This window comes from Electrophorus electricus, chromosome 25 (assembly GCF_013358815.1).
Source record: "Electrophorus electricus isolate fEleEle1 chromosome 25, fEleEle1.pri, whole genome shotgun sequence".
Lineage (NCBI taxonomy): Eukaryota > Metazoa > Chordata > Actinopteri > Gymnotiformes > Gymnotidae > Electrophorus > Electrophorus electricus.
The window spans coordinates 1,383,015-1,406,321 of record NC_049559.1 but is presented as its reverse complement, the minus strand read 5'-3'; the positions used below and the strand labels follow the sequence as shown (position 1 = coordinate 1,406,321).

At 46.2% G+C, this 23,307-nt stretch overlaps 1 protein-coding gene across 4 annotated transcripts in view; it reads left to right on the top strand.

Annotated features, from left to right (window-relative positions):
* Nucleotides 1–23,307, top strand: part of col4a2 (collagen, type IV, alpha 2) — a 56,480-nt gene that overhangs the window by 31,415 nt on the left and 1,758 nt on the right. For 2 of the 4 annotated variants that reach the window (XM_027024409.2, XM_027024410.2), the window contains exons 5-47: nucleotides 7,425–7,559; nucleotides 7,801–7,845; nucleotides 8,015–8,131; nucleotides 8,331–8,399; nucleotides 8,608–8,643; nucleotides 8,736–8,789; nucleotides 8,869–8,904; nucleotides 8,988–9,029; nucleotides 9,152–9,217; nucleotides 9,408–9,452; nucleotides 9,860–9,913; nucleotides 10,013–10,048; nucleotides 10,146–10,190; nucleotides 10,307–10,361; nucleotides 10,491–10,601; nucleotides 10,689–10,832; nucleotides 10,970–11,041; nucleotides 11,294–11,445; nucleotides 11,564–11,636; nucleotides 11,758–11,864; nucleotides 12,147–12,330; nucleotides 13,445–13,489; nucleotides 13,889–13,963; nucleotides 14,115–14,213; nucleotides 14,332–14,553; nucleotides 14,700–14,861; nucleotides 16,548–16,718; nucleotides 17,322–17,465; nucleotides 17,610–17,738; nucleotides 18,213–18,394; nucleotides 18,552–18,615; nucleotides 18,731–18,805; nucleotides 18,932–19,039; nucleotides 19,172–19,279; nucleotides 19,964–20,035; nucleotides 20,237–20,362; nucleotides 20,514–20,630; nucleotides 20,947–21,108; nucleotides 21,431–21,529; nucleotides 21,716–21,862; nucleotides 21,952–22,068; nucleotides 22,276–22,467; nucleotides 22,636–22,922. In XM_027024409.2, the coding sequence (XP_026880210.2) occupies nucleotides 7,425–7,559; nucleotides 7,801–7,845; nucleotides 8,015–8,131; nucleotides 8,331–8,399; nucleotides 8,608–8,643; nucleotides 8,736–8,789; nucleotides 8,869–8,904; nucleotides 8,988–9,029; nucleotides 9,152–9,217; nucleotides 9,408–9,452; nucleotides 9,860–9,913; nucleotides 10,013–10,048; nucleotides 10,146–10,190; nucleotides 10,307–10,361; nucleotides 10,491–10,601; nucleotides 10,689–10,832; nucleotides 10,970–11,041; nucleotides 11,294–11,445; nucleotides 11,564–11,636; nucleotides 11,758–11,864; nucleotides 12,147–12,330; nucleotides 13,445–13,489; nucleotides 13,889–13,963; nucleotides 14,115–14,213; nucleotides 14,332–14,553; nucleotides 14,700–14,861; nucleotides 16,548–16,718; nucleotides 17,322–17,465; nucleotides 17,610–17,738; nucleotides 18,213–18,394; nucleotides 18,552–18,615; nucleotides 18,731–18,805; nucleotides 18,932–19,039; nucleotides 19,172–19,279; nucleotides 19,964–20,035; nucleotides 20,237–20,362; nucleotides 20,514–20,630; nucleotides 20,947–21,108; nucleotides 21,431–21,529; nucleotides 21,716–21,862; nucleotides 21,952–22,068; nucleotides 22,276–22,467; nucleotides 22,636–22,922 (4,581 nt within the window). The remainder of the gene's footprint in view (nucleotides 1–7,424; nucleotides 7,560–7,800; nucleotides 7,846–8,014; nucleotides 8,132–8,330; nucleotides 8,400–8,607; nucleotides 8,644–8,735; nucleotides 8,790–8,868; nucleotides 8,905–8,987; nucleotides 9,030–9,151; nucleotides 9,218–9,407; nucleotides 9,453–9,859; nucleotides 9,914–10,012; nucleotides 10,049–10,145; nucleotides 10,191–10,306; nucleotides 10,362–10,490; nucleotides 10,602–10,688; nucleotides 10,833–10,969; nucleotides 11,042–11,293; nucleotides 11,446–11,563; nucleotides 11,637–11,757; nucleotides 11,865–12,146; nucleotides 12,331–13,444; nucleotides 13,490–13,888; nucleotides 13,964–14,114; nucleotides 14,214–14,331; nucleotides 14,554–14,699; nucleotides 14,862–16,547; nucleotides 16,719–17,321; nucleotides 17,466–17,609; nucleotides 17,739–18,212; nucleotides 18,395–18,551; nucleotides 18,616–18,730; nucleotides 18,806–18,931; nucleotides 19,040–19,171; nucleotides 19,280–19,963; nucleotides 20,036–20,236; nucleotides 20,363–20,513; nucleotides 20,631–20,946; nucleotides 21,109–21,430; nucleotides 21,530–21,715; nucleotides 21,863–21,951; nucleotides 22,069–22,275; nucleotides 22,468–22,635; nucleotides 22,923–23,307) is intronic. The other 2 variants (XM_027024411.2, XM_027024412.2) reach the window with 2 other exon arrangements.

The following is a 23,307-nucleotide window of genomic DNA, read 5'->3' as shown; positions in this document are numbered from 1 at the left end:
CCTTCCGACTGCGCTGCTGCAGCATAAATACTATGTGGGAAGGAATCCCGAGCGTGGAAATCGCAGGACCGAGGGCCAGGGACATGTGCGGTGCCTCGGTGTGGGAAATCCCCCCCAGAGCTGCCCATGAGTTTGGACTGTCACATTTCACAAGGACCGGAAATATGCGACGACCAAACTGCACCGGCCAAACTGGAGCTCAGATTGGAAGCGAGTGTTAAATAGCCTTCCTCCTCCCAGCTGGGGTCCATGCTATAAACATGGCCCACATGGACGGAAGGGCCCTTCCACGTGATCCCACTTTACAAGGCTTGCGACAGGTGCGTCAGGCAGCTGTGCAACACCTTGACGGATGTTAAAGAATCTTAAAAAAATAAATAGACCCAAATAGATGATGTGGAAATTGAGGCGGGGGGTTCGCAGCCTCGAGTCAGCAAGGACGCGGTCTCACGGGGCTTGACGTCCGACCCCAACTGTCCGTCAAGAGTCCATTTGAATCAGAACCAGCAGATCTTTCCCATCGCCTGTATCAACACAGCCACGGGTTCAATGCCCAAGAATGTTAATCTGTTTGTTTATCTGCAGAGGTCATGTCTTTGCCATATTTCCCATAATTCCATAAAGTTATGGAACTTCTCTTTTAAACCTGCCCATGGGAGAAGCTTCGCCTATACTAGATTCGAGATTAATGCTGTGTTTTACATGGCAGACATGCTGTTTGTGCAAAGCCTTCTGTTTCAAAACACAGCCTACTGCAGTTCCAAAATAATTCTGTGGCCCTTTCAGTCTTAAGGGAAAAAAACATGCCACAAGAGCTGCTGTGTTGGTGTATGAGATGCGTTTGTAAGCTCCTGTCAGAGTGTGTTGCAGGGGTCTGCTGATAACTGTGAGAGCTGTCTGCTGTTTCGAGCTGCTTTTGAAAACTGCGTGGACTTGACCAGCGATGAATATGGCTGCATATATGTGACTGTATACAGGTCATGTATACAGAGGGTGTTGCCGTGTGGGTGGTGGTGTATATACAGGATCGAATATGGCTGTATTTGGGGTGTGTGTGTGTGTGTGTGTGTTTGACTGCCTGCCCATTTGTTAGCCTGGGCACGAACTGTCTCTTCACACACTCTCACACGTGCATCTCTGGACTTTGTCACACTCTATTTCTCCAACGCGCTCTCTTTTGCTCTCCATTTCTGGCGCATTTCTGTTTCTTGGCACCCGGCTCATCGCCTTAGCAGCCGTAGCTGGAGTTCTCCTTTTAAAGACAAAGCCGCGGAGCTGGACACAGCTCTCGCCATCATCTCAGCATCGACTCATCGCCGCGGCAGCTCTCGTTAAGGGCATGCGGAGGGCGGATGGCCGCATCCCTTCACACACGGTCACTTGTCTCACCAGGTCACACGCTCACCCAGCGTGACCCTGACGATGGGCTCTTTGAAGCTGTGAGCCGTTTCCTGGGAGTAAATTGTTGAATCGGTTGAAGTATTGAGCATTGGTTCTTACGCCTGAAGCAATCGAGATGTTTCTCCCTCTCTCTCTGTAGACACGTCCAATGGTTAAATAATGAAAATTGGCAAATTATAGAAATGGGCTGAAAGTTATAGCTTAGTTTACACATCCCCCATCTCACTGTGTGAATCAGGTGCGTCTGATATATACAGAGCCCATATAAAGAGAACATTATCACATACTGTTGGAATCACATTAAGGAGAAGTCTCGAAACATGATCTCTCTCTGTCTCCCTCTGTCTCCAAACATGCTCTCTCTCTGTCTCCCTCTGTTTGGAAGCATGCCCTCTCTCTGTCTCCCTCTGTTTGGAAGCATGCTCTCTCTCTGTCTCCAAACATGCTCTCTCTCTGTCTCCCTCTGTTTGGAAGCATGCGCTCTCTCTGTCTCCCTCTGTCTCGAAACATGCTCTCTCTCTGTCTCCCTCTGTCTCGAAACATGCTCTCTCTCTGTCTCCCTCTGTTTGGAAGCATGCCCTCTCTCTGTCTCCCTCTGTTTGGAAGCATGCTCTCTCTCTGTCTCAAACATGCTCTCTCTCTGTCTCCCTCTGTCTCGAACATGCTCTCTCTCTGTCTCCCTCTGTTGGAAGCATGCCCTCTCTCTGTCTCAATCTGTTTGGAAGCATGCCCTTACTCTCGGTCCCCTTCTGGTTCCCATTTTTGTCTTGCGACAGTGGTCTTTGTGCTCAGGACTGGAATGGGGGCGTGGTGACAAGCACGTAGATCTGCTCCGGTCTCAGCTCCACTGTTATGACTCCCAGCACCGCGGTTCGGAACTCCGCCCTGGAACAGAGCACTATACTGGAATGTTCACGGACTCTCGGCATGTAATTCAGCATGATTTGTCACATCTGTTGTAATCCGTTACAGGGTGATGTAGAAATATTCGAGGAGGATTAATCCTGCCTGAAGTCGATTGAACCAGATTTATCCAGCTTGTTCCAGTATAATGTAAAATAATTCTGCGCTCAGTGTTTTTTATATTTCCTCATATTTTATTCTTAAAATTCTAATCCTGTAAGTCCACCAGACGACTTAATGATATCATCAGGTGATGCGCTACTTGCCGGATCTGAAGCTCGAGGTCATCGCTGTGGCCGTTTTGTGTGTGTGTGTGTGTGTGTGTGCCCAGGTGCGGTTCGGTACCTCGATACAGTGGTGTAACTGGTGTGAAACATTATATCTGAGCCCCGTGTGCATCCTCCAGAGCTGATCCATAGAGGTTCCTGGTTGCAGCTGCACCAGCTGGTCGGGAATAAGAGAGAGCCACTGAAGCGCGTTCTTAATCTTTTTCCTTTTTTCCTCTTTGCCATAAATTCCTGGAGAGTGATGTAATGGAAGAAGAGCAGGAAGCTGCTGTCTGGCAACCCAGGGTGAGTGGGGTCGGGTTTAACCCCTCTGCCCGACAGGACGGCGGCCATGAGAGGAGCTCGGAAAAGTCGGCCCAGAAAGGACGGGCGCTGGACGTGAACAGGGAATGAGGGCGCGAGGCAAAAAAAAAAGAAAACAGGGGTGGATGAGGCGACAGGAGAGAGATCAGGAATGTGAGAGGAAACAGGAAATGGCCCGGCACTGCGGGCACCCCCGGGCTAAAGCACAGTGCCCTGTGAGGCCTCCTCCTCACGGTATTACACTCCCTCCTGCTTAGAGTGTTTCTCCAGCTGGGATTTGACTAATAACCTGTTTCCTCATCAGGATTCCGTTTGTACTTTTTCGAGGCGCTAAGTGCTCGAGCGAGCAGCCTTGGCTCCTTGGCTCCTTTGCTCTGGCGCGCAGAGTTGCCTGGTTCTCTGCCCTCCTGCTGACACCGGGGGTCATAGGGCACGCCTGTGTCCGCATCGCGCTTGCTGTGCATTCCTCCTCCATGTCCTCCCTTTCTCTCTCTCTCCGGCTTATCCTTCTCTTCGGCTGAGACTGGGGGAAGGCCTTGGTGTGCCTGCCAATCAGGAGCTGAGGTGTGACTCCAAGAGCGTAAACATGCTTCGTCTGTATCCCTTAAAAACAGCTCGCTGTTACGACCAGACGATACCCGATATCTTTCACATCAGCATTTGTATGAGGTCACGAGCGTCTGTGAAGTGGGGTCACACGCTAACAGATCAGCTCTGATCTCTAAACGGTGACTAGCGCCAGAAATATTTTCTCTCATGCACGTGCCTGTGTGTGTATGCGTGCATGCCTGTGTGTGCGCGTGCGTCTCACCCCGCGTAGATCTTATTAACCAACGTTCCTCAGAACTGTGCCGGCCCTGAAACGCAAACACCACGGTACGGTATACCAGCCCTGCCTGCATAAACACATCAGTGACCAGGCCTAAGCTTGCTGTGGCCGTGCGGGGACGCCGTTCTGCTGTGTGCAGGGGTGCCCCACCCACACGAGAACACACCGTCACTCCTCCGGTGAAACTACAGACTTCACACGAGAACACACACCATCACTCCATTGGCAGAACAGTACCGACTTGCGGAGTGTGGGCCCACTCAGCCGCGTTTGCCGACATCGACAGCCATGTGCCATCTGTTGTAAGGTATTCTGTGTTCGAGTTGGGCCTGATGGTGAATTGTTCTTCTCCCTCCCTCCGCTCTGTCGTTCTCTCCACCCTTTCACCCTCTTTTCTTGAGGTGTGCCAAAGGCCGAGGCAGGAGGTGTGTGAGGAAGCACCGAGTCATGACCCAGGGCACACCATCAATGGGCCGCTGGTCACTGACCTCCCAGCCAATGTCAATTCTCTGTCCCATGGTTAGCCTTTTGAGTTCTGAAAGACTTTAACGACACGCACACATTTATATATTTAGTTCACTCCATGCTAGGCTCACCCTGTGTCTGACTGTGTGGAACTGGCAAACACAAATTTAGCAGCTGTTTTGTATGGTAGCAAAAGGGGCCAGTGGTTGGACAACACACCTGCCTCGCCCCGCGTTGTGCTCAGCGGTATTACTCAAATATTACTCAAATACTTGTCAAACGTACAAGGTTGCGTCGCCATGGCTTTTAGGTTAAAGGTCACAGCACACATAATGAAAGTTTCCAAGAGAGGCAGATGTGTGTAAATGTGTGTTTGCAAACTCATTTCCCCAACCCTATTATAAACTCTAACTGTAGATGCCTTGAGGACCTTCTGGTGCCGTGCACAGATTGTTCCCCATCGTTCAGTCCTTCATCAGTGGTCATCTTCAGAACATGAGGTCGGGAGTGTTTGGCTGGCCGACTGTGCTCGATACAGCAGTGATACTGGCACGCAAAACCACAACAGTCCCACGTCAGCGTTAACGACACTATAATGCAGTCGTAATCCCTGAGATATGTGATGCCGCTGCCAAAAACTGTCCAGCGATGAATGGGTCAATGGTCACTGACAAACTGCGCGTGCTGACCAATCTGCTACAGTCCGTAACTGTTAACACACATTATATCACACGTTTAATATCACGTTAAAACAGCAAACAGTTGGAGAGAAGGTTTGCATTCTACGTGCCCAGTCTGCGACAGACCACCCAGGGTTGGCTCTGAGTTTTAAACCATGTTTGCATGCTTCCTCTGCGCATAAATATGTGATTCAGATTTAATATTAACTGGTTTCTACTAAAGCACCCTCTACATCTTGTAACCAAAGGCCACCAACTGTATGAGTAGTTTTGATGACATAAACATCTCCCTGGGAGTTATTGTAATTCATTTCCCTTTTTCTTGGGAAAAGCCTCACATATTTAGATCTGCATCTGGGTGTGACTGTAGTATCCGTAGGCTGTGCTGGCTGTAAGCCCACAGTGAACAGATGCAGGGTTTTTGCGCAAGACCCAGACCTGATCAGAACCAGAGCAGAGTCCTTTATCAGAGAAGAGGGTTCCATCACAAGTCCCAACACACATACCCCACCCCCATCTGTCTATACCCCACAGATATACCCCACGCCAGCCCTGAGGACAGCATGCTTGTTTACCAAGGATCTTTTCATTGGATGTCTGTTCTACTTAAGCTTCAGCACTGTGACTTTTGTGCCAGTCCTCGTCATTGGTTACTTCTCATCTGGCCATGACCTCCCAAACCGCTACGATCGCGTCTGCACCTTTACATCCAGAGTTCTCCCTGTCTCTCACCAGAGCCTTCAGTATCAACCCCTCATCCTCATTCCCATGATGCTCCTGCCCTGAGGCGAGTGACCCTCTCTGTCTAGCTGCAGAGGTACGCTCTCAGGCTGTGGGAGAGACGTGATTAGAAGCCTTTCAGAGCAGAGCTCACAGACGCGTGAACATCCCCCTGCTTTACTCTCGGGAGTCTTATTCTTATTTTATTATAATTATAAAGAGGCTGTCACGTCCTCCTGCGTCATTTAACACTCTCTTACGCTCTTGTACAAGCAGGGAGAGGCGCCTGCATTCTGATATACACTGTGCTCTAACCTGAGGAAGGAACGAGACAGAGAACGATGCAGGGGTGATGTGGAGCTGTTGAGGAGAGGAGAACACCTGTTTTGGTTTGAACAGGTCACCGTAGCAACCGTACGTTTTAAGGAAGTAAAGCCTGAGCAGGATTTCTTATCTTTTTTTAAATTTGAACTGAAAGCGTCCCACATTTCAGAAGAAACCAACAGCTCAGCAACAGCAGCTCTGAACATTGTGTGTGTGTGTGGGAGTATGGGTGTGTGTGTGTGTGGGGGGGGGGGGGGAGTATGGGTGTATCTGTGTGTGTGTGTGTGTGTGTGTGTGGTGTGTGGGGAGTATGGGTGTATCTGTGTGTGTGGGCAATGTGAGTGAGTGTTTGTGTGTGTGTGGGGGGGGGGAAGGTATGAGTGTGTGTGTGTGTGTGTGTGTGTGTGTGTGGGAGTATGGGTGTATCTGTGTGTGTGTGGGCAATGTGAGTGAGTGTTTGTGTGTGTGTGTGTGGGGGGGGAGGGTATGAGTGTGTGTGTGTGTGTGTGTGTGTGTGTGCGTGTGTGTGTGTGTGGGGGGGAGGGTGTGTGTGTGTGTGTGTGTGTGTGTGGTGTGTGTGTGTGCGTGTGTGTGTATGTGTGTGTGTGTAGGGGGGGGAGGGTATGAGTGTGTGTGTGGGGGGGGAGGGTATGAGTGTGTGTGTGTGTGTGTGTGTGTGTGTGTGTGTGTGTGTGTGAGTGTGAGTGTGTGTGTGTGTGTGTGTGGGGGAGGGTATGAGTGTGTGTGTGTGTGTGTGTGTGTGAGTGTGAGTGTGAGTGTGTGTGTGTGTGAGGGGTGTGTGTGAGTGTGTGTGTGTGTGTGTGTGTGTGTGTGTGTGTGTGTGTGTGTGGTGTGTGTGTGTGTGTGTGTGTAGAAGCAGATAGGAGACTGTTTGAAATGTGTATTTGTGATATCATAGTCCCAGGCTATCACAGCCCTTTATCAGAGAAGTGAGCTACTTCAGTTCCATCACACGGCCAAGTGCAATTCCCAACACACTTGGTCTTAAATCCACCAGATGGAAGCGTAGAGCATGAATAATGCATGTGGAGATGTTGCCATCTAGTGATCACATGTAGTCAATTTCATCCAGAGGGGAACCTTAGCTTAATGAAAATTGAATAGTCAGCATGTGATAAATGACACAATATAGAATGTGCTTCTTTTTTGTTGTGATGTATTTTCTACGAGGTCTGGATAAAGTCTTATAGGCCGTTTTAAACCCCTTTCTGCCCATAAGGTGAGTCCATATTCGCTGCATGTCACAGACGAAAATAATTCAGGTTCAGTAGGTAAAAATCCACCTCCAGATTTTGTTCAGGATCTGGTCACTTGCTCAAGCTGACACGGAACCATAGCAGGACTTTTATTTTATGAACCTGAGTTTTTACACTCCTGTCACCTACCACGCCATGCCGTGCTACGCCCTCTTAAAGCTCACGTTCAGCACACATACATGGTGTAATGTAGACATCGACCTCGGTGCCACATGCTTCTTTATCTCCATTACAGGGTCAGCCAGGTCCTCTTGGGCCCCAGGGCCACAGAGGGCCCCCAGGACGCCCAGGCGAACACGGCCTGCAAGGCCACATAGGACAGAAGGGAGACGCAGGCACGCCAGGGAACACAGGGCCTAAAGGATCTGTGGTAAGGAACCTCAACCTGTTTTGCCCTTTGATTGGGAATTCATGCTAAATCGTTCTAATTCACCAGTAACCAACACTAATGTAAAGCCTTGCTGGTTTTTTTTCCGACATCAATTTAAAAAATATGTATGCTGACTGTAACTGAGTGAAATGTAATGAATTGTAATGTTTAAAACATCAAATGTTTGGGGTTTTTTTCTGTTTTTTGAGCAATGATCTGAATGTCTCTGACTTTTCTATAGGGAATGACAGGAGTTCCAGGGTTTTCAGGAACAGACGGCATTCCAGTAAGTGGGAATTGGTTTGGTAATGGAAGTTTTAACCCACAAATGCATTCTCACATGCTCAAACTCTAGCCATTGAACAGGTGGCGCACTCCAAAGGTAAAAAGCTCCCCCTCTCTCTGTGGGTTAAGCTGTTCTCTGCAGCTTCTCTGAGCTAAACTCTCACACACAGGGACACCCGGGACAGCCAGGCTCTCGGGGAAAACCAGGTGCTGACGGCTGTAACGGAACCCATGGAGATCCTGGAACGCCGGGCCGCTACGGACACGACGGCAGACACGGAGTGGAGGTGTGCCGAGTACACACTGTAACCTTTCTCACAGGAAAACAACTGAGAACGAACTTCCCAAGTCATGAAGCTGCAACCCCAAACTCTCCTTTATATCACATTCACAGTGATGCTTCATGTTCTCTCTGTCTCTTTGGGACGGTTTCTGTATCTCTCTCTCTCTCTCTCTCTCTCTCTCTCTCTCTGTATGTCTCTACAGGGTGAACCAGGCAGGAAGGGTGAGAAGGGAGACAACCTGGACATTTCTGTCTACATGGAGAGATTTCGGGTGAGAAAGATTCGAATCAGACAGTCATGTGAGGCTGTATGCATGAACAGCCCAAAGTTGCCTCTTACGTTGGCCACGGTCCATAATAACAGAACAATACCGAAAGTTGCAAACTGCCATTGTTTTATGAGCTGTGCCCACTGCGAGAAGCTCAGTTCGGCCCCTTATGTAATGCGTTCTTCTGCTTCACCCTGCTGTCTGCATACAGGGAGATCCAGGACATCCAGGATTTCCAGGAGACCCTGTGAGTTCAGCAGTATCCTAATCCCCTCGGGCGTATTAAGGTTATGCTCAAAAGTGTCTGTTAAATATTGTGGGCTTTTTTTGTCCAACAAGGGCCCTCCTGGACAGCCAGGTTATCCAGGAAGGATTGGACTTCATGGTCCTAAAGTGAGTACTGTATGCTTACTCACCCTCTCATACACTCCACACGTCACACATCATCCTCAACTTATATTTTCCACTACAGGGATCAAAGGGACTTCCTGGACCCCAAGGACCAAAGGTAGAATCAGTACCATTAAACTAAACTATAGTTTCTTCAAAACTCCTTTTCTTTTCAATCTCATCGCTGTCTCCTCTTCGCAGGGCAGTCCCCCTCTGGTCTTGAAAGGAGAAAAAGGACAAACTGTAAGACAAATATCCCCCCCCCCCCCCCTTTATGTCTGTCAGCAAATTCTAGATCCGAATTTTACATGAAATGTCTTTCTTTCTGAACTCACCTCTGCTGCAATATTTGTTTTAACCACCAGGGGGAGAGTGGAGAACCAGGGCCACCAGGAAACTCTACTGAGCAATACCAAGGACCGCCTAAACCGGTCAGGTCACAGTTGGACACGTTTCTCTGTAGAGTTGAAATAAAATGAATATGTTTCGTGCATTTTGTATTTATTGCCTTAATGGATTGGCAAAAAAAATAAATAAATGAAGATTGCACAATTTTCCCCCTTATCCTGAATGTCGGATTAGGCTTAATAATGTAATGGCACTCTGTGCTTCCCGCCACAGGGTCAGAAGGGTCAGAAGGGCGTGAAGGGTGAAGCAGGAGTACAGGTATGTCGCCCCTGCCTGCTGTTGGTCACCTGCTCCTGTCTCGGCCCTCCGACTGCCGCGAAATTGTCATCATTGCTGTTATTGTATGCACCTTTCATACACAAAATGCAGCCGAGAGCGCTTGACATTAAATATAAATGTAAAGATATCTACGCTGAAATGATATTTCTGTATCACAATTAAGAGTTATATAAGAACTAAAAGAATCGGAACATTAGTGTAGGAGCAAAAGACGTTTTCCACGTTCTGCCAGGCAGTCAGAGATTCTTGGTCATATTTTATTTTAAAATAAGTCAAAGAGTTATAAAATATCAACCTTAATTTTCCCCAGTTCATTAAAGTAATGGTTTTTCCACCGTTGTCATGTTTCTCCCTTTACATCATTCATGTGTATATTTTTTTTGCAGGGGTATCTGTCCACCAAAGCAGAGGCAGGACTTCCAGGCTTTACAGGGGAACGGGTAAACATTAATAATTCCCTTTTAATTCTTTGGGGAAAATGTAAGTAATTCATAATAATTCTTTAAAGATTCACTTCAATAATCTCATTTTACTAATAGGGAAGCCCTGGACGAGACGGGAGAACAGGACCTAAGGTACGACGTTTATGTGGGGGGTAGGGGGATCTGATCCAGTACAAAGCTGGTGAGGTACCTAACCACTCTCTCTCTCCCTCCACCGCACCCCTGGCAGGGAGATGCGGGTTTGCCGGGTGTCCCAGCACCGCCGAGCCGTAAGGTACATGTCATCGTTGGGCACTCGCTCCACCGTGATGCCGTTATATGCGAGAACGTTTCAGAGAATCGGCGCTCGGCGAAACACTGACACGTGCTGATGTGTGAATAATTCCTTAGGGGGAGCCGGGAGAGCCGGGAGATCTGATCGATACGCCGCCGGGCTGGACTGGAGGTATTGGAATTAAATGGAATATTACCGTGTCTCTGCTGTCTTAGACTAGAAAGCAGTCTATCTGCATATGAAGGTTTTCTCGCGATAGTTTAACTTTCTGTTGTTTTCGTCACTCTTTGATTTCTGAAGCAGGTCCTCCAGGCCCTATAGGGGAACGTGGACTACCAGGGAGTTCTGGCCCCCTGGGGCCTAAAGGACCCCCAGGTCCCCCGGGGCCCAGTGCTAAGGAACAGCAATCAGGTGTGTGGAGGTTTTGCTGGCCTGACCTAACTCCCACCTAACCTCTCAACTGCCATACAAAACTATCCCATGTGTCTCAATGCACAGATTGGTTCGGACCTAAAGGATCTGATGGACTGAAGGGTCATAAGGGAGAAGTTGGGGAGCCTGGAATTCCAGCCATACATCCTGGGCCTCCTGGCTTCGATGGGCAACAAGGAATAATTGGACCTCCTGGACCCAAGGGAACATGTGAGAGCGCCTCTCCCTGGGCGGATGACAGCCTGGAGCAGCACTGATGCCACCGTGTGCTGTGGTGTGCGTGTACCTACCTGTGTCTCGTTATAACTGTGGCACTTTGTGCCCAATGTGGGTGTGTCTGGCCGCAGGTGATGAGCTCTGTGAAGGCCCTAAAGGAACACGCGGTCGACCGGGAAGCGCAGGTGCAAAAGGTCAGAAAGGTAAGGCCGACAGCACCGGCAAGCGTCATCCCCTTCTCCGATTCGCCACGGCCGATCGGCCGCCGAAGGCCTGACGCGTCCACGGCACCGGTCCCTGCAGAATCTGTCTTGATCCAACCACGTCTCTTCATCACGTTAAATGGACGCTGCTCCTTAGCCAAAAGCCATACTGCGTCCTCTTGCGGATTTAGCGGCCTTTCGTCACATGTCGTGCAGCTAACATCGAACGGTGGCGTGTTTCTCTCTGGCTAGGCGAGCACGGTCTGTGTGAATGCAGAGAGGTCCACTCCCCACCGGGACCCCCTGGTGAAGCAGGGCTTCCCGGGCAGCCCGGCATGGCGGGCGAGTGGGGTCAGCAAGGTGACCAGGGCGACCCAGGACACTCGGGCGTCACCGGGCTGCCGGTTAGTAACTAGCCGTATATTTCGGATAAAACATGGATCCCACAGATAAGTCAATACAGAAACGTATTTCCAACCATTTGACATGGGTGGTAAATCTAACCAAAACCTGTTTACGTAGGGTTTTCCAGGACCTGTGGGGAAGCCTGGAGATAAGGGTGCCAAAGGAGAAGGAAAGGAAGTTACAGAGAAAGGTGCCCTTTTTTCATGAAACGTTACGATTTTACTTACCGGAAAGGAAAGGAAAGTTATCTTATTCTCACCATGGGTTTTTGTGTGTGTGTGTGTGTGTGTGTGTGTGTGTGTGTTCAACAGGTACATCAGGGGTTCCAGGAGATCCAGGTTTTCGTGGGGGACAGGGCGACCAAGGCGGACCTGGGCTAAGCGGGGAAAACGGGATTCCTGGAGTTTCTGGGCTACCCGTAAGATCTTTATTTCCAGTTCCCGGGGTGAACGTGCACCAATAATAATGATGAACTTCATGATATCAGTGAAATTTGATTCATAATGAATTTAGATTTTTTAATATTTTTATTTAAACATGACAGTGTTTGTGTGAAAACAACAACACCAAAAAAGGAGCTTTCATCCTCAAAATGATACCATTTTGCACGCTCACTGTGTCGAGTGCTCAGTGAGTAGGTGAGGCATGGCATGGGCCGGCTGCTGTGCTCTGTTCTGTCACGCTGACGGGGTTTGTGCAGGGTGTGGGACCAGTTGGTGAGCCTGGGCAGAGGGGCTTCCCAGGCAGACGCGGCTTGCCAGGGTTGGTCGGACAGCGTGGAGAACCTGGCCGTGTGATCGCAGCGCTCAAAGGTGTAAAGGGCCTTCCTGGCGATCCAGGCATAAGCGGTTATGACGGAAATCCAGGCCTGCCGGGAATCCCAGGTACTGAGCTCCCTTTATTTAGTCCAACTGTTGGTGTCGTATTTAAGCTTTAAACTTTAAGGCAGGCTAAAGATACAGGTTTTCGTATTAATCGTGATCTTTGTTTGGTCAATCCAAAGTTAATTTTTAAAATCTCAAGATCGATCACTTCGAATATAAGCATTTTCTTAATTAATATGGGTACATTTTTGTAGTTAATATGGAGAAGTCTGTAGTTAATATCGGTATATTTGCATAGTTAATATGGGTACATTTGCATAGTTAATATGGGTACATTTGCATAGTTAATATGGGTACATTTAGGCTACATGCACCCCCACCCCACCTACCCCAATATGAACCATTTAAACATCAAACAATAATGTTCCATAAATTAGGTTCTAAATGAAGCGCTTTTAGAAAACCTAATCCTAAACAGAATCGATATCGAATCAAATCAGGACCTTGTAAATCAGATCAGGACCTTGTAAATCAGATCTGAGATGGTTGCCTATGCTCAGTTCTGTTTAATTACATTTGATCTTTACTTCTCTTGCTCATTTCTTCCTTTATTTCTTCATGTTTCTGTCTTGTCACTCTACATTAAAATGTTCTCATTACTTTAAAGAATCATGGCTTCTGCAAGCACTTCAGTTCTGTGACACTGTAAAGACAATTGGACTAAGCGCAGCCCTTAACCTTCAGAGCTGCGTTTTGCTTCAGGTTATGCACTAAATGAGCACTCCGTGAGAGGATAAGGAAGGCTTTCCCTAGTGCTTCCGTCTCCTTGGATACTCAGGACAGAACAGGCTAGTCATAAATACCACAAAACAGGGTGGTTTATACACAAATATTTAAAGTATAATTTTTAAATGCAAAATAGTTTACTAAGGGCCAGCTTGGCCCCTTTCCCATAGCTGAGTCTTTTGCCGTGTAACGGGTCCTTACCAGAGTCATGAGAGGATTACCACTCAGTTTTTGAGGAACGTGAACCAGGAGTTGATGACCAAATGATGGTTTTGCTTGAAACGGTCCTTTAATAAAAAGGCCTGAGCTGCTATTGCTTCTGTCTGTCTGTATCTGCTATATTATTATCTGTTTCTATCTGTCATCATATCTCGCTTGCCATTCCAAGGGGACTGTAACCCAAGAGAGGACGGAGACGATTGGCGTGGAGAAGGTAGCTGGATGGGTGACAAGCCAGACCTGCTTTTCCTTTCTAGTGCTTCATTGCATTGCCACCATTCTTTTGTTCACGGTCACGGTTAAAGAAGCTTTTGGCATTATTAACCTCTTTCCTTTGATTTGGTTATTTTTTTAACTATTCACAGACACAGTTTTGAGATGCGTTATGACTTTGTGTGTTTTGCTCCGCCACTGGGCAATGGGCCCGGTCTGATTTGAGCATGACGGAATGTGCTGATTGCTTTTTGCTTTGGTTGCTTTGTTCTGAATGCGAGTGTGTTTATGGTATTTGCAAAGCAGGCAATCCACAGGTCCACTGTGGCGTCTGTGTCCTTTGTCACACTGTTGGTTTCCTTAGCACTTTCCTTAGCTCTCGGCTCTGCTATTTCTCTAGGGGACTGTGAGGTAGTCCCTGGACCACCAGGAGAGAGGGGCCACCCTGGATCTGCTGGACTGGAAGGACTCCCAGGTAACTTCATATAACGTAATTACGTAATAGGAATGTCCTGAATCTGTTTTCTTTCTAGGGATATACATGTTGACAGTTTTCTTTGTTGATAAGCATTTGCTAATATTTATGGCCCCATTTAAATCAACATGAGAATGCCTGTGTATTTTAGGAGTTCCTGGTCCTAAGGGGGTCACAGGATCACACGGAGGGTTGGGGCTTAAAGGAGAGCAAGGAGACGTGGGTAGAGCAGGGTCACCAGGAGTAACAGGTGAGCTGCCACTATGGAGGTTTACCTATTCACAGCTGTATTGTATGCAAGCTTTTGTCAGTGGAGGAGGGTATCGGAGGGTTCTTCCTGTCTTACATTCATGTGGACCACCACCCAGGTTTTCCTGGACCTCGTGGCGACCTGGGCAGTCCTGGCATTAAAGGCTCCACGGGGGCTCATGGAGATCCAGGCTTGCCAGGGGTGCACGGGGAGCCGGGTCTTAAGGGTGCCAATGGCGATGCCCTTGGAGCGTCTCCTGGACCTCAAGGAGACCCAGGTTTGCCAGGTGCCCAAGGGTTAAAAGGTCTGTCTGGAGAGCCTGGACCGTTCGGCTACCCAGGTAGAGTCTCTCTGCAAGGCCTGCTTTCTGGGTCTAATTTTGTCACTTCAGATGATGACCTCACTTTTCCACGCTGAAGCAGCAGCTTTGCAGAATGGTGTCCAGGAAGCCACGCGGCGCGTAACCGTAGTCGGTGTACTCGGCAGGTGTGAGGGGGATGCCTGGGCTGATCGGGAGCAAAGGTGAAGTAGGACCTCCGGGCTTACAAGGAGAAACAGGAAGACCCGGACCTCCAGGAACATTGGGCTACCCTGGGGTGCCTGGTCATGAAGGACCCCTTGGACCCCCAGGAGAACCTGGGCTTCCAGGTAATACCGTTAATAAATAATACCCGTGAACACCTAATAAATGGCTGGTTAAGCGGCTGTCTTTTCTCACGATGGAGAAGGAAAGTGTGGGTGTACTTCAGTTCTGGGGGTGTCAAGATTTGACATCTTGCATGACTATCGCAGGTTATTCGCCAGATTATTTCTGCAGGCCTGCTCTCAGATGCCGAAGGCAAGGAGACACAGTTGAGCGGCGGTATCCTTGTACAAGAAAGTTTACGCTACGCTTATGATACGATTTTCCCTTTGGTACTTTGTACCTCTCACAAAGGGAAGGGGGGAGCTAGCATTGCGCTGTCCCCAAGCATTACAGGCTTGATTTTCCACGGTGAATAGTGTGCGAACATGAGCCATAGGTCTTTTATGCCCACAAAAATTACGTTTAAGAGTCATTCTAGTTGTGGATCTTCAGGTTGGCTGAAAGAGGAATACAAACAGTTGGAGGAGAAGGAAAAAGTGTTTCTACACATGTATGATTTCTTTTTGTACTGTGTGTCTGTCCGCTAGGCACCGTCAATTCTTATCAGATTTGGTGAATTTTCCGGGTTGCAATTAAACGTGAACAAAAAAATGAGCTTTTTCCTGTTACGGAGCAGCCAGTAACTGGCCATCGTCTGTGTCGCCATTTCAGATTGCTCAGGAGGTTTCATATAATTAGGAGTTAAGATTACTGACACTTTTATCAAAGTTATTACGTCTAATTTTCTTACCCTCTGTTGCCATGTTAGCACCGATTTTAAATGTTGAGCTCTTTTACCACTATCCCTAGCTGACCTTTGTTGTTAACCCTGAGTTCCATTTTTTTGTTCCAATGTCTTCCAGTTTTTATTCCTAAATCTTTCTTTAACAAGCTTAATACAGCCATCTCAGATTTTTTTTTTGTAATCTAGGCTAAGAGAGGTATAAGGTGTATATTGGATTTATTTAAGGATGGACATTTTGCCTCATTTCAACATCTTTCTGAGATGTTTAATCTCCCTAATTCTCATTTTTCAGATAACTTAAAGCACTTGATTTATGTAGAAAACTTTATACTGATTGTCCATATGCTCCGACCCAGTCTCCTACAGATGCTCCGTCATTCCAGATTTAAATGGACGGCTTCTTTTCTTAGCCTTGAAAAGATCAATGGTAGTATTCACAATTCTATCAGTAAACATTACAAAATATGACAACCTTTCTCATGTTATTTGGACACAGTAAGTCTAGACTAGGGTGAACGGTCTTTTCTCATACCACAGTAGTGTAGTGGCTTCTGAAGGTTGAGCTCTGTTACCAACACACACTCCCTTCTTTCCTTGGTTGGTAAGAAGGTTTGGGATTTTCTTGTTGTTTTGTTTTTCTGCTGCCTTTTTCCATTTTGGTTTTATGTCTTTCATGTCTCGTTTTATGTCACTATGTTTTTATATCCTCTATATAACAAGGCCTGGGAGTTCCATACATTTGGTGAAATGTCAGTAATAAATAAAACGAGGATAATTTTAGTTGTGGACCTGTCACTAATCTCAGGCTTAATCTCTTAATCTTAATATTAAAATGGAAAGTGGTATCTTGTTCTTTACCGTTTCCAGATCACAAATTCAAAACATGCCAAACAGCGCATCACCCATCATTACCTTCTGAGGAAATAACACTGTTCCTATGGGGTCCTTTACTGTTTCTCAACAGGTCCTAAGGGAAGAACAGGTGATCCGGGGAATCTTGGTCTCCCAGGGCCCATGGGCCTGAAGGGTGAGAGGGGAGGTCCTGGAAGCGATGCTGGCCCAGGAGACCTTGGACCCCGGGGAGATCCAGGAAAACCTGGACATATCGGGAGAACTGGTCTTACTGGACTTAAAGGTCAATCACTTTAACAATGTTACTTGGCAAAGAGCCAAAATTTATTAAATCTAATGTGTTATACAACAGAATGTTCTATGAGAACATTATGAATGCTTGTCATTCTTGTAGATTGCTCCTGGGTTTCAAATAGTAGCATTAAACAAGTGACAAAATGACAACATTCAAATATGTACAACATTTTACAAAATTAAGCCCAGTTGATTCTCCCTTCACTGTGTGTAGTTGCCCAGCTGCAGTTATAATTGGACAGCACTACCAATGGCTGTCTTCTAGGAGCATGTAGTTGTAGTGAGTGATGATGTTATGCTTAAAGTCTTAGCAATGCCATGTATGAACCATTAGAAATCATTCTCTATTATCATAATTATCATCAATTGGCTAGTAAGTATACTGACACCATTTATACATTATTTACCTGCTTGAATTAAGGCAATGAATTGACTTGCGTCATATTAGTGAATATTGCCAGATTTGAACAAACCATTGTTGTGCATTATTGCTGGGTGCTGTTACCAGCACAGAGACATGAGAGCCTTCAGTGTGCTACCGTACAACAGCACTGATAACCATGCTGCCGTGTATTCTAATATTCTTCTGTAGGACTCCGAGGCTCTCAGGGCATGACTGGCTTCCCAGGAATGTTAGGACACCGCGGTGTAGAGGGCCTTCCAGGGCAGAAAGGGCAGCAAGGTGTAGGAGGCCCAAAAGGAGAGAAAGGAGACCTGGGCACCCAAGGCCCAAAAGGTTAGACCACGCCCCCTCAACATTTGGCATTGTCCTGTAATGATCAACGTGAGGGCTTTCAGTGGTTTGACAAGTAACCTTAAGAATTCATGTTAAGATCGTTGGGGATTGGAGTTTTCACTTGTGGCCGACCTGTTTCTCAAGGTGACCGGGGGCTCATGGGCCCTGCAGGTGTGATTCCCATGGATGAAGTGAAATATATGATGACGGTCATGAAAGGAGCAAAGGGTAACCATGGAAACGAAGGACATCCAGGATTCCCTGGGGAACGAGGCAAGTGACCTTCCACTCATTCCCTGTGAGGTCACTCCTTGTGAGGTCACTTGCTAGCGATTCACTCCATCACAGTAGATTCAGGACTAACTCGGTGTACTGGAAATTGGCCTACAATTTCATTCTTTATAAATAATTAAATGTCTGCAGAACTGCAAGCTTTAGATAACTTAACAATTAATTTGATCATATGGAGTTGAAGTTTATTAAATCGAAGCAGAATATTTCTTCAGAACAAGTTCAGTACTGCTTAACACAGCAGTATTTGAAAGTATTTGATACATGTATTTGAAATATTTTTTGGATATTGTAACTAAAAGCTAAGATGTTTGTTCTCACAAAATGTTCAGATCTCTTCCATTGTTCCAAATTCAAGGAAAGTGAAGAATGTGCAGAAACTACAATGTTGTCATTTGTGGGGAAAAATAAGAAAAATCTTTATTACGTTTATTAGCTCTTCATTCTGCTCTCCAGGTTTGAAAGGTTACCCAGGGACTCCAGGACAAGAAGGGTTCCATGGTCTACCAGGAGCTCCAAGCTATGAAAAGGGTCAAAGAGGACTTCCTGGCGCTGAGGGATCTCTTGGGCACAAGGGAATGCCAGGCCCTACAGGACCTCCAGGAATTTCTGGCTTTCCGGGAATGGCTGGAACCACGGTGAGCGAGGCCAGGTCTCCACCATTATCACTGTCATAATATTATAGGCAAATACAGCACTGCATTAGCCCCTGTGGGTTCGTGATGTGTTTTTATTTTGTGAAATGCTTCCTATAAACTTCTGCTGCGAACATCGATATTATTTTGAATATTACAGGGAGAAAAGGGATCACCTGGTTCTTATGGAGCAACAGGAGGTACCGGATTTAAGGGAATCAAAGGTAATGTTGAGATTTAATATATGCCACAACAGTATATATGACCTTAGGTAGAAAGTGGCTGATACACAGTCAAAGTAGTTACCTCCCACAGCTGATGCTAACCAATCTACTTCAGGTGACTATGGGGACATTATAGACCTGCCTGGAGCCACAGGGCATAGAGGATCTCCTGGACTGCTTGGTCCTGCAGGTAAGGCACCTGTCTGTAGGTAAGACTTGTCTGGCAAAGAGCTGACCAAAGGCCTGAACGCTTCAGCAGTGGCTTGGGCTCATCCTGAGGCACTCATATACCGGCTTTCTGAACCTTCCTTTACAGGTACTAAAGGTTTACAAGGTGAGCCTGGAGACAGAGGGCCTGAGGGTTTTGATGGCATCGATGGAATGAAAGGGTCTCAAGGTGAACCTGGACAAAAGGGGGCAGTAGGTAAGTCTATTCAGTCAGACTCTCAGTGCACGCTGGTGAAAATCACGTCTCCTGGTTAATCTTATGGTCTGTTACCTACTTTCACACACAGAGCAATTGCAAACTGCTGGATCTCCTTCAATCTTTTGGCAGGTCCAGATGGACTACAGGGTCCCACAGGAGACCGGGGTCTTAAAGGTTGGTCTGGAGTGTCTGGAGAAGCCGGGTCCCATGGTAAACAAGGATATCTCGGACAAAAAGGTATGTAATACAGGAACACATTAAAATTCACCTCCAGGAATGGTGCTTTTTAAAAACGGATTTTTCAATCAAATTTGACTAAAGTTACAGAAATATACAAGTGTCACTTGTTTCCGTGTATGATAAATGTTCAGCGTATGAAGATTGGTGGCATATTTTTAGAAAACGTATTCTGGATTTAAACATGCAGTTTAAAAGATAATTGGAAGAATCACGATTTATTTCCAATTGGTGGTTTATCAAATAACTATAAAGTTCTAATTAGAAAAATTGCAGAATAACCCTTGGAAAAGGGAAAAGTATAAAGGGACTTCTAATATGTCTACTTACTTCCAGTACTTATTGTTATCATTTCTATTTAAAATGATTATTAAAATATTTAAAAGTCAAGTCAGTCATTTCAAACACATCATTACAGCGCTGGCATGACTAGCTGTGAGTGCACTGAATAAAATATACTATATATATATATATATATATATATATATATATATATATATATATATATGCAAGTTTATATTCAGTCAACTGTTAAACATAAAAGTTAAATAAAATATGGTGCTTGATTGGTTCACATAATTAATGTTTATTAAATAATATTAATTTTTCCTGTATAAAAAGCATTATTAAATTCCACACGTTTCTCTTAAAACTCTTTGCTCTACTACTCATTCTCCTTTTCAGGATTTGTTGGGCTCCCAGGGATTTTTGGACTGGATGGTCTTAAAGGCCAAAAAGGCCTCCCGGGTGTTCCAGGTACCCGATCATCATTGCTACTTATCCACAAGTAACTTCTAGAGAAACGTTTCGCAATTATTGCCTCATCATCAGTCTTGATGCGATCTAGCTGCAAGGTTTATTTTAGTTGCCAGTCTAATAAATTTCAGCTATATGGTCAATGATTTGGCGTGTCACGAGGATGTAAAAGTAGCTTATGCTTATAACTTGCATTTTTAGGTGCCGACACCTGGGGGTCACCAGGTGAACCCGGAGGAAAAGGTGAAAAAGGTGAGGATGGTATTCCCAGCACGGAAATTGGTGTCCCAGGATTTCATGGTCATAAGGGGTCAGCAGGAGATATAGGTGAGTAATCGAGTGTACAATTTCCAAATCTTTAACCTTTAGTAGTGGCTTTAAGAGCATCATAAAAACCAGACTTAAGAGCAAGGCTTTATAAGCTTACACCTTTATGGAAGCTTGGAGTGACAGAAGTGGCATACTCTCATTTACACAGGACAGGAGGGTGAACCAGGACCTCCAGGGCCTCCAGGGCCTCCAGGGGAAGAAGGGTTCCCAGGACTTCAGGGAGTACCTGGTGACCCAGGCCCACATGGCCAGAAAGGTCTCCCAGGTAATGCAGCAAAAAGGGACAAGCAGTCAAGCCAGGTTTCCCTCAGTAACAAAGCTCATAACATCCTCAAACATAATTTACCACAATTAAATGGTAAAAAAGACAGTGGAGTGGTCAAACATGGATTGCAACCAGGTTGAGCCATGTAATGAAGCAGGTAGAGCAAGGTCTCCAAGGAGCAAACACTGTGTGATGTATACTGATAAATATATGCAAGTCTCTCTGGATTAGCGTGTCTTCCAAATGCTATAACAAATACTAAATTAGTCTAATGTGATTGCCAGCCTTTCTAACGGGGTGTCCTGTGTTCCTTCAGGTTATCCTGGAGCCACTGGCCTTCCAGGTTTTCCATCTCAATCTGGAGCCAAAGGAGATCGAGGTATTCCAGGGGAAACTGGTATCAGAGGACCAAATGGGTTGCAGGGAGACATAGGAGAGAACGGTCCGGCTGGGCCTTCTGGGGTGTCGGCAAGAAAAGGTATAAAATTGTGCTGGGTGAAGAGCAACGTGCACACGCCTTCATCTGCTATTGACATGTACACAGATAAGCACGTGCTACTTTTAATGCACTTATAAAACCTGCTACTGTAATTACAGAATGTAGCAACATCAATGTTAGCCTAGTATACTTTCTGGCATAATGTGTAACCCCCTGAGCAGTGGCAAAGAAAATAAATGATTCCTCAAACACTCTAGCCATTTCGTCCAAGGCTAGGTTTCTGTCGTACGAGGGAACCAGTCCTCACAGGTTTAGCATACCCACTGCTTGAAGCTGATCTTTGCACAAATATGCTCTGCAGGTGCAAAAGGAGAGCAAGGAATGATGGGATATCCAGGAAGGGCTGGTTTCAAAGGTGAAATAGGCAATGTTGGATCTAAAGGAGACACTGGACCACCAGGTACTAAAATGTTTTTGTAACTTAACTGAGCTTTATTGTTGCCCTTCTGCTCCTGTCCATAGACCACAGAATTAATCCAGCAGTTTTTCTTATTTTACAGTACAGAATCACATTTCATCTTAAATGGGTTTACCCACTTGCTATTATGTCATAAGTAACGTGGTGTCCGTGTCTCATCTCCACCAGGTTTCCCTGGTGCCCCTGGCGCTAAGGGACTCCCACCAGTTCCTCTGCATATGGAAGGGGAAAAAGGCCCCCCTGGTCCTTATGGTATTCATGGACCACAAGGAGAGAAAGGGGTGGTGGGTCCAGTGGGTCACACTGGAGATCCAGGTATCTATTTTAAAAAGTTCTCAGAAAATACTTTCTTCACCATTTGGACATGAACCGCTATAATGTTATGATGACCTTTCTTCTTTTAGGGTACGTGGGACCCCAAGGAGACAAGGGTATGCCAGGGCTTCCTGGAACACCAGGTACCCCAGGTTTCCATGGAGATGTTGGGCCAATGGGTCACCCAGGAATCCAAGGATTAGAAGGTATGTTGGACTGAAATGAGGTAAGTGGTTAGAGCATGTTTGGGTGAACATGGTGAGATTAAGATTACAGGAATCAAGTAAAATAGATAAATCAAAGATGAGTCATTTCTTCCTGGGAGTAGATGGACTCCCAACAAGCACAGCTAGATATGAGCATTGCCCTTTCCTAGATTTTCAACGCAAAAGAGCTTGTACTTGGTTTTCCAGGTAGTCGTGGGCATCCTGGCACTCCCGGTCACCCTGGTATGCCTGGTCGTAGTGTCAGCGTTGGGTACCTGCTGGTGAAACACAGCCAGTCTGACCAGACCCCCATGTGTCCTGTGGGAATGTCAAAGCTGTGGGATGGCTACAGTCTGCTGTACTTTGAAGGGCAAGAAAAGGCTCATAACCAGGACCTGGGTGAGTAAAAAAAAAGCTTTGGCAGAATTACAGAGAATTAAACATCAACATTCGACCAAAACAAAAAGGGTTGCCATATTGTTTACGCTAAAGATGCACTAATGTCTACAAAATATATTATAAATATTTATTTATTCATTTTTAACACACGTCTTGTCTGTTATCCAGGTCTTGCAGGGTCCTGTCTTCCTCGATTCAACACCATGCCATTCCTATACTGCAATCCAGGTGACATATGCTACTATGCTAGCCGCAATGACAAATCCTATTGGCTCTCCACAACTGCCCCTATTCCCATGATGCCTGTGGAGGAGGCAGAAATCAAGCCATACATCAGCCGCTGTTCCGTGTGCGAGGCTCCGTCAGTGGCTATAGCTGTGCACAGTCAGGATATAACAATCCCACAGTGCCCTGCAGGTTGGAGAAGTCTTTGGATTGGCTACTCATTTCTCATGGTGAGCCTGTGGTTTTTTCTCTTCATTCATTTTTGTTCATCAAAATTTCTTTAACCTTCTTAACTGCAGAGTTAGTAGCAGGTGTGACATAAATGTTAACGTTAACAAAAGTAATGGGCACGAATATAAATTATGTAATATCTCAGACTTTCTAGATACCTGATTCGTAATCCTTATCCCATGAAGGACAGTTCCTGTAGATTTTTCCACACAGCCTTCCATTAGCCACGTGTGAAGACAGAGTGGCTAGTCATTTATTAACCTGAATGTTCAGAGACTCCAAAATCTTGGACTTGGATTTGAATTCATGGACCAGGATTCAATATCAGGGTTCTAGATGGACCATAACACCCCAGATTTATGGACATTACAAGTCTATTCAGCT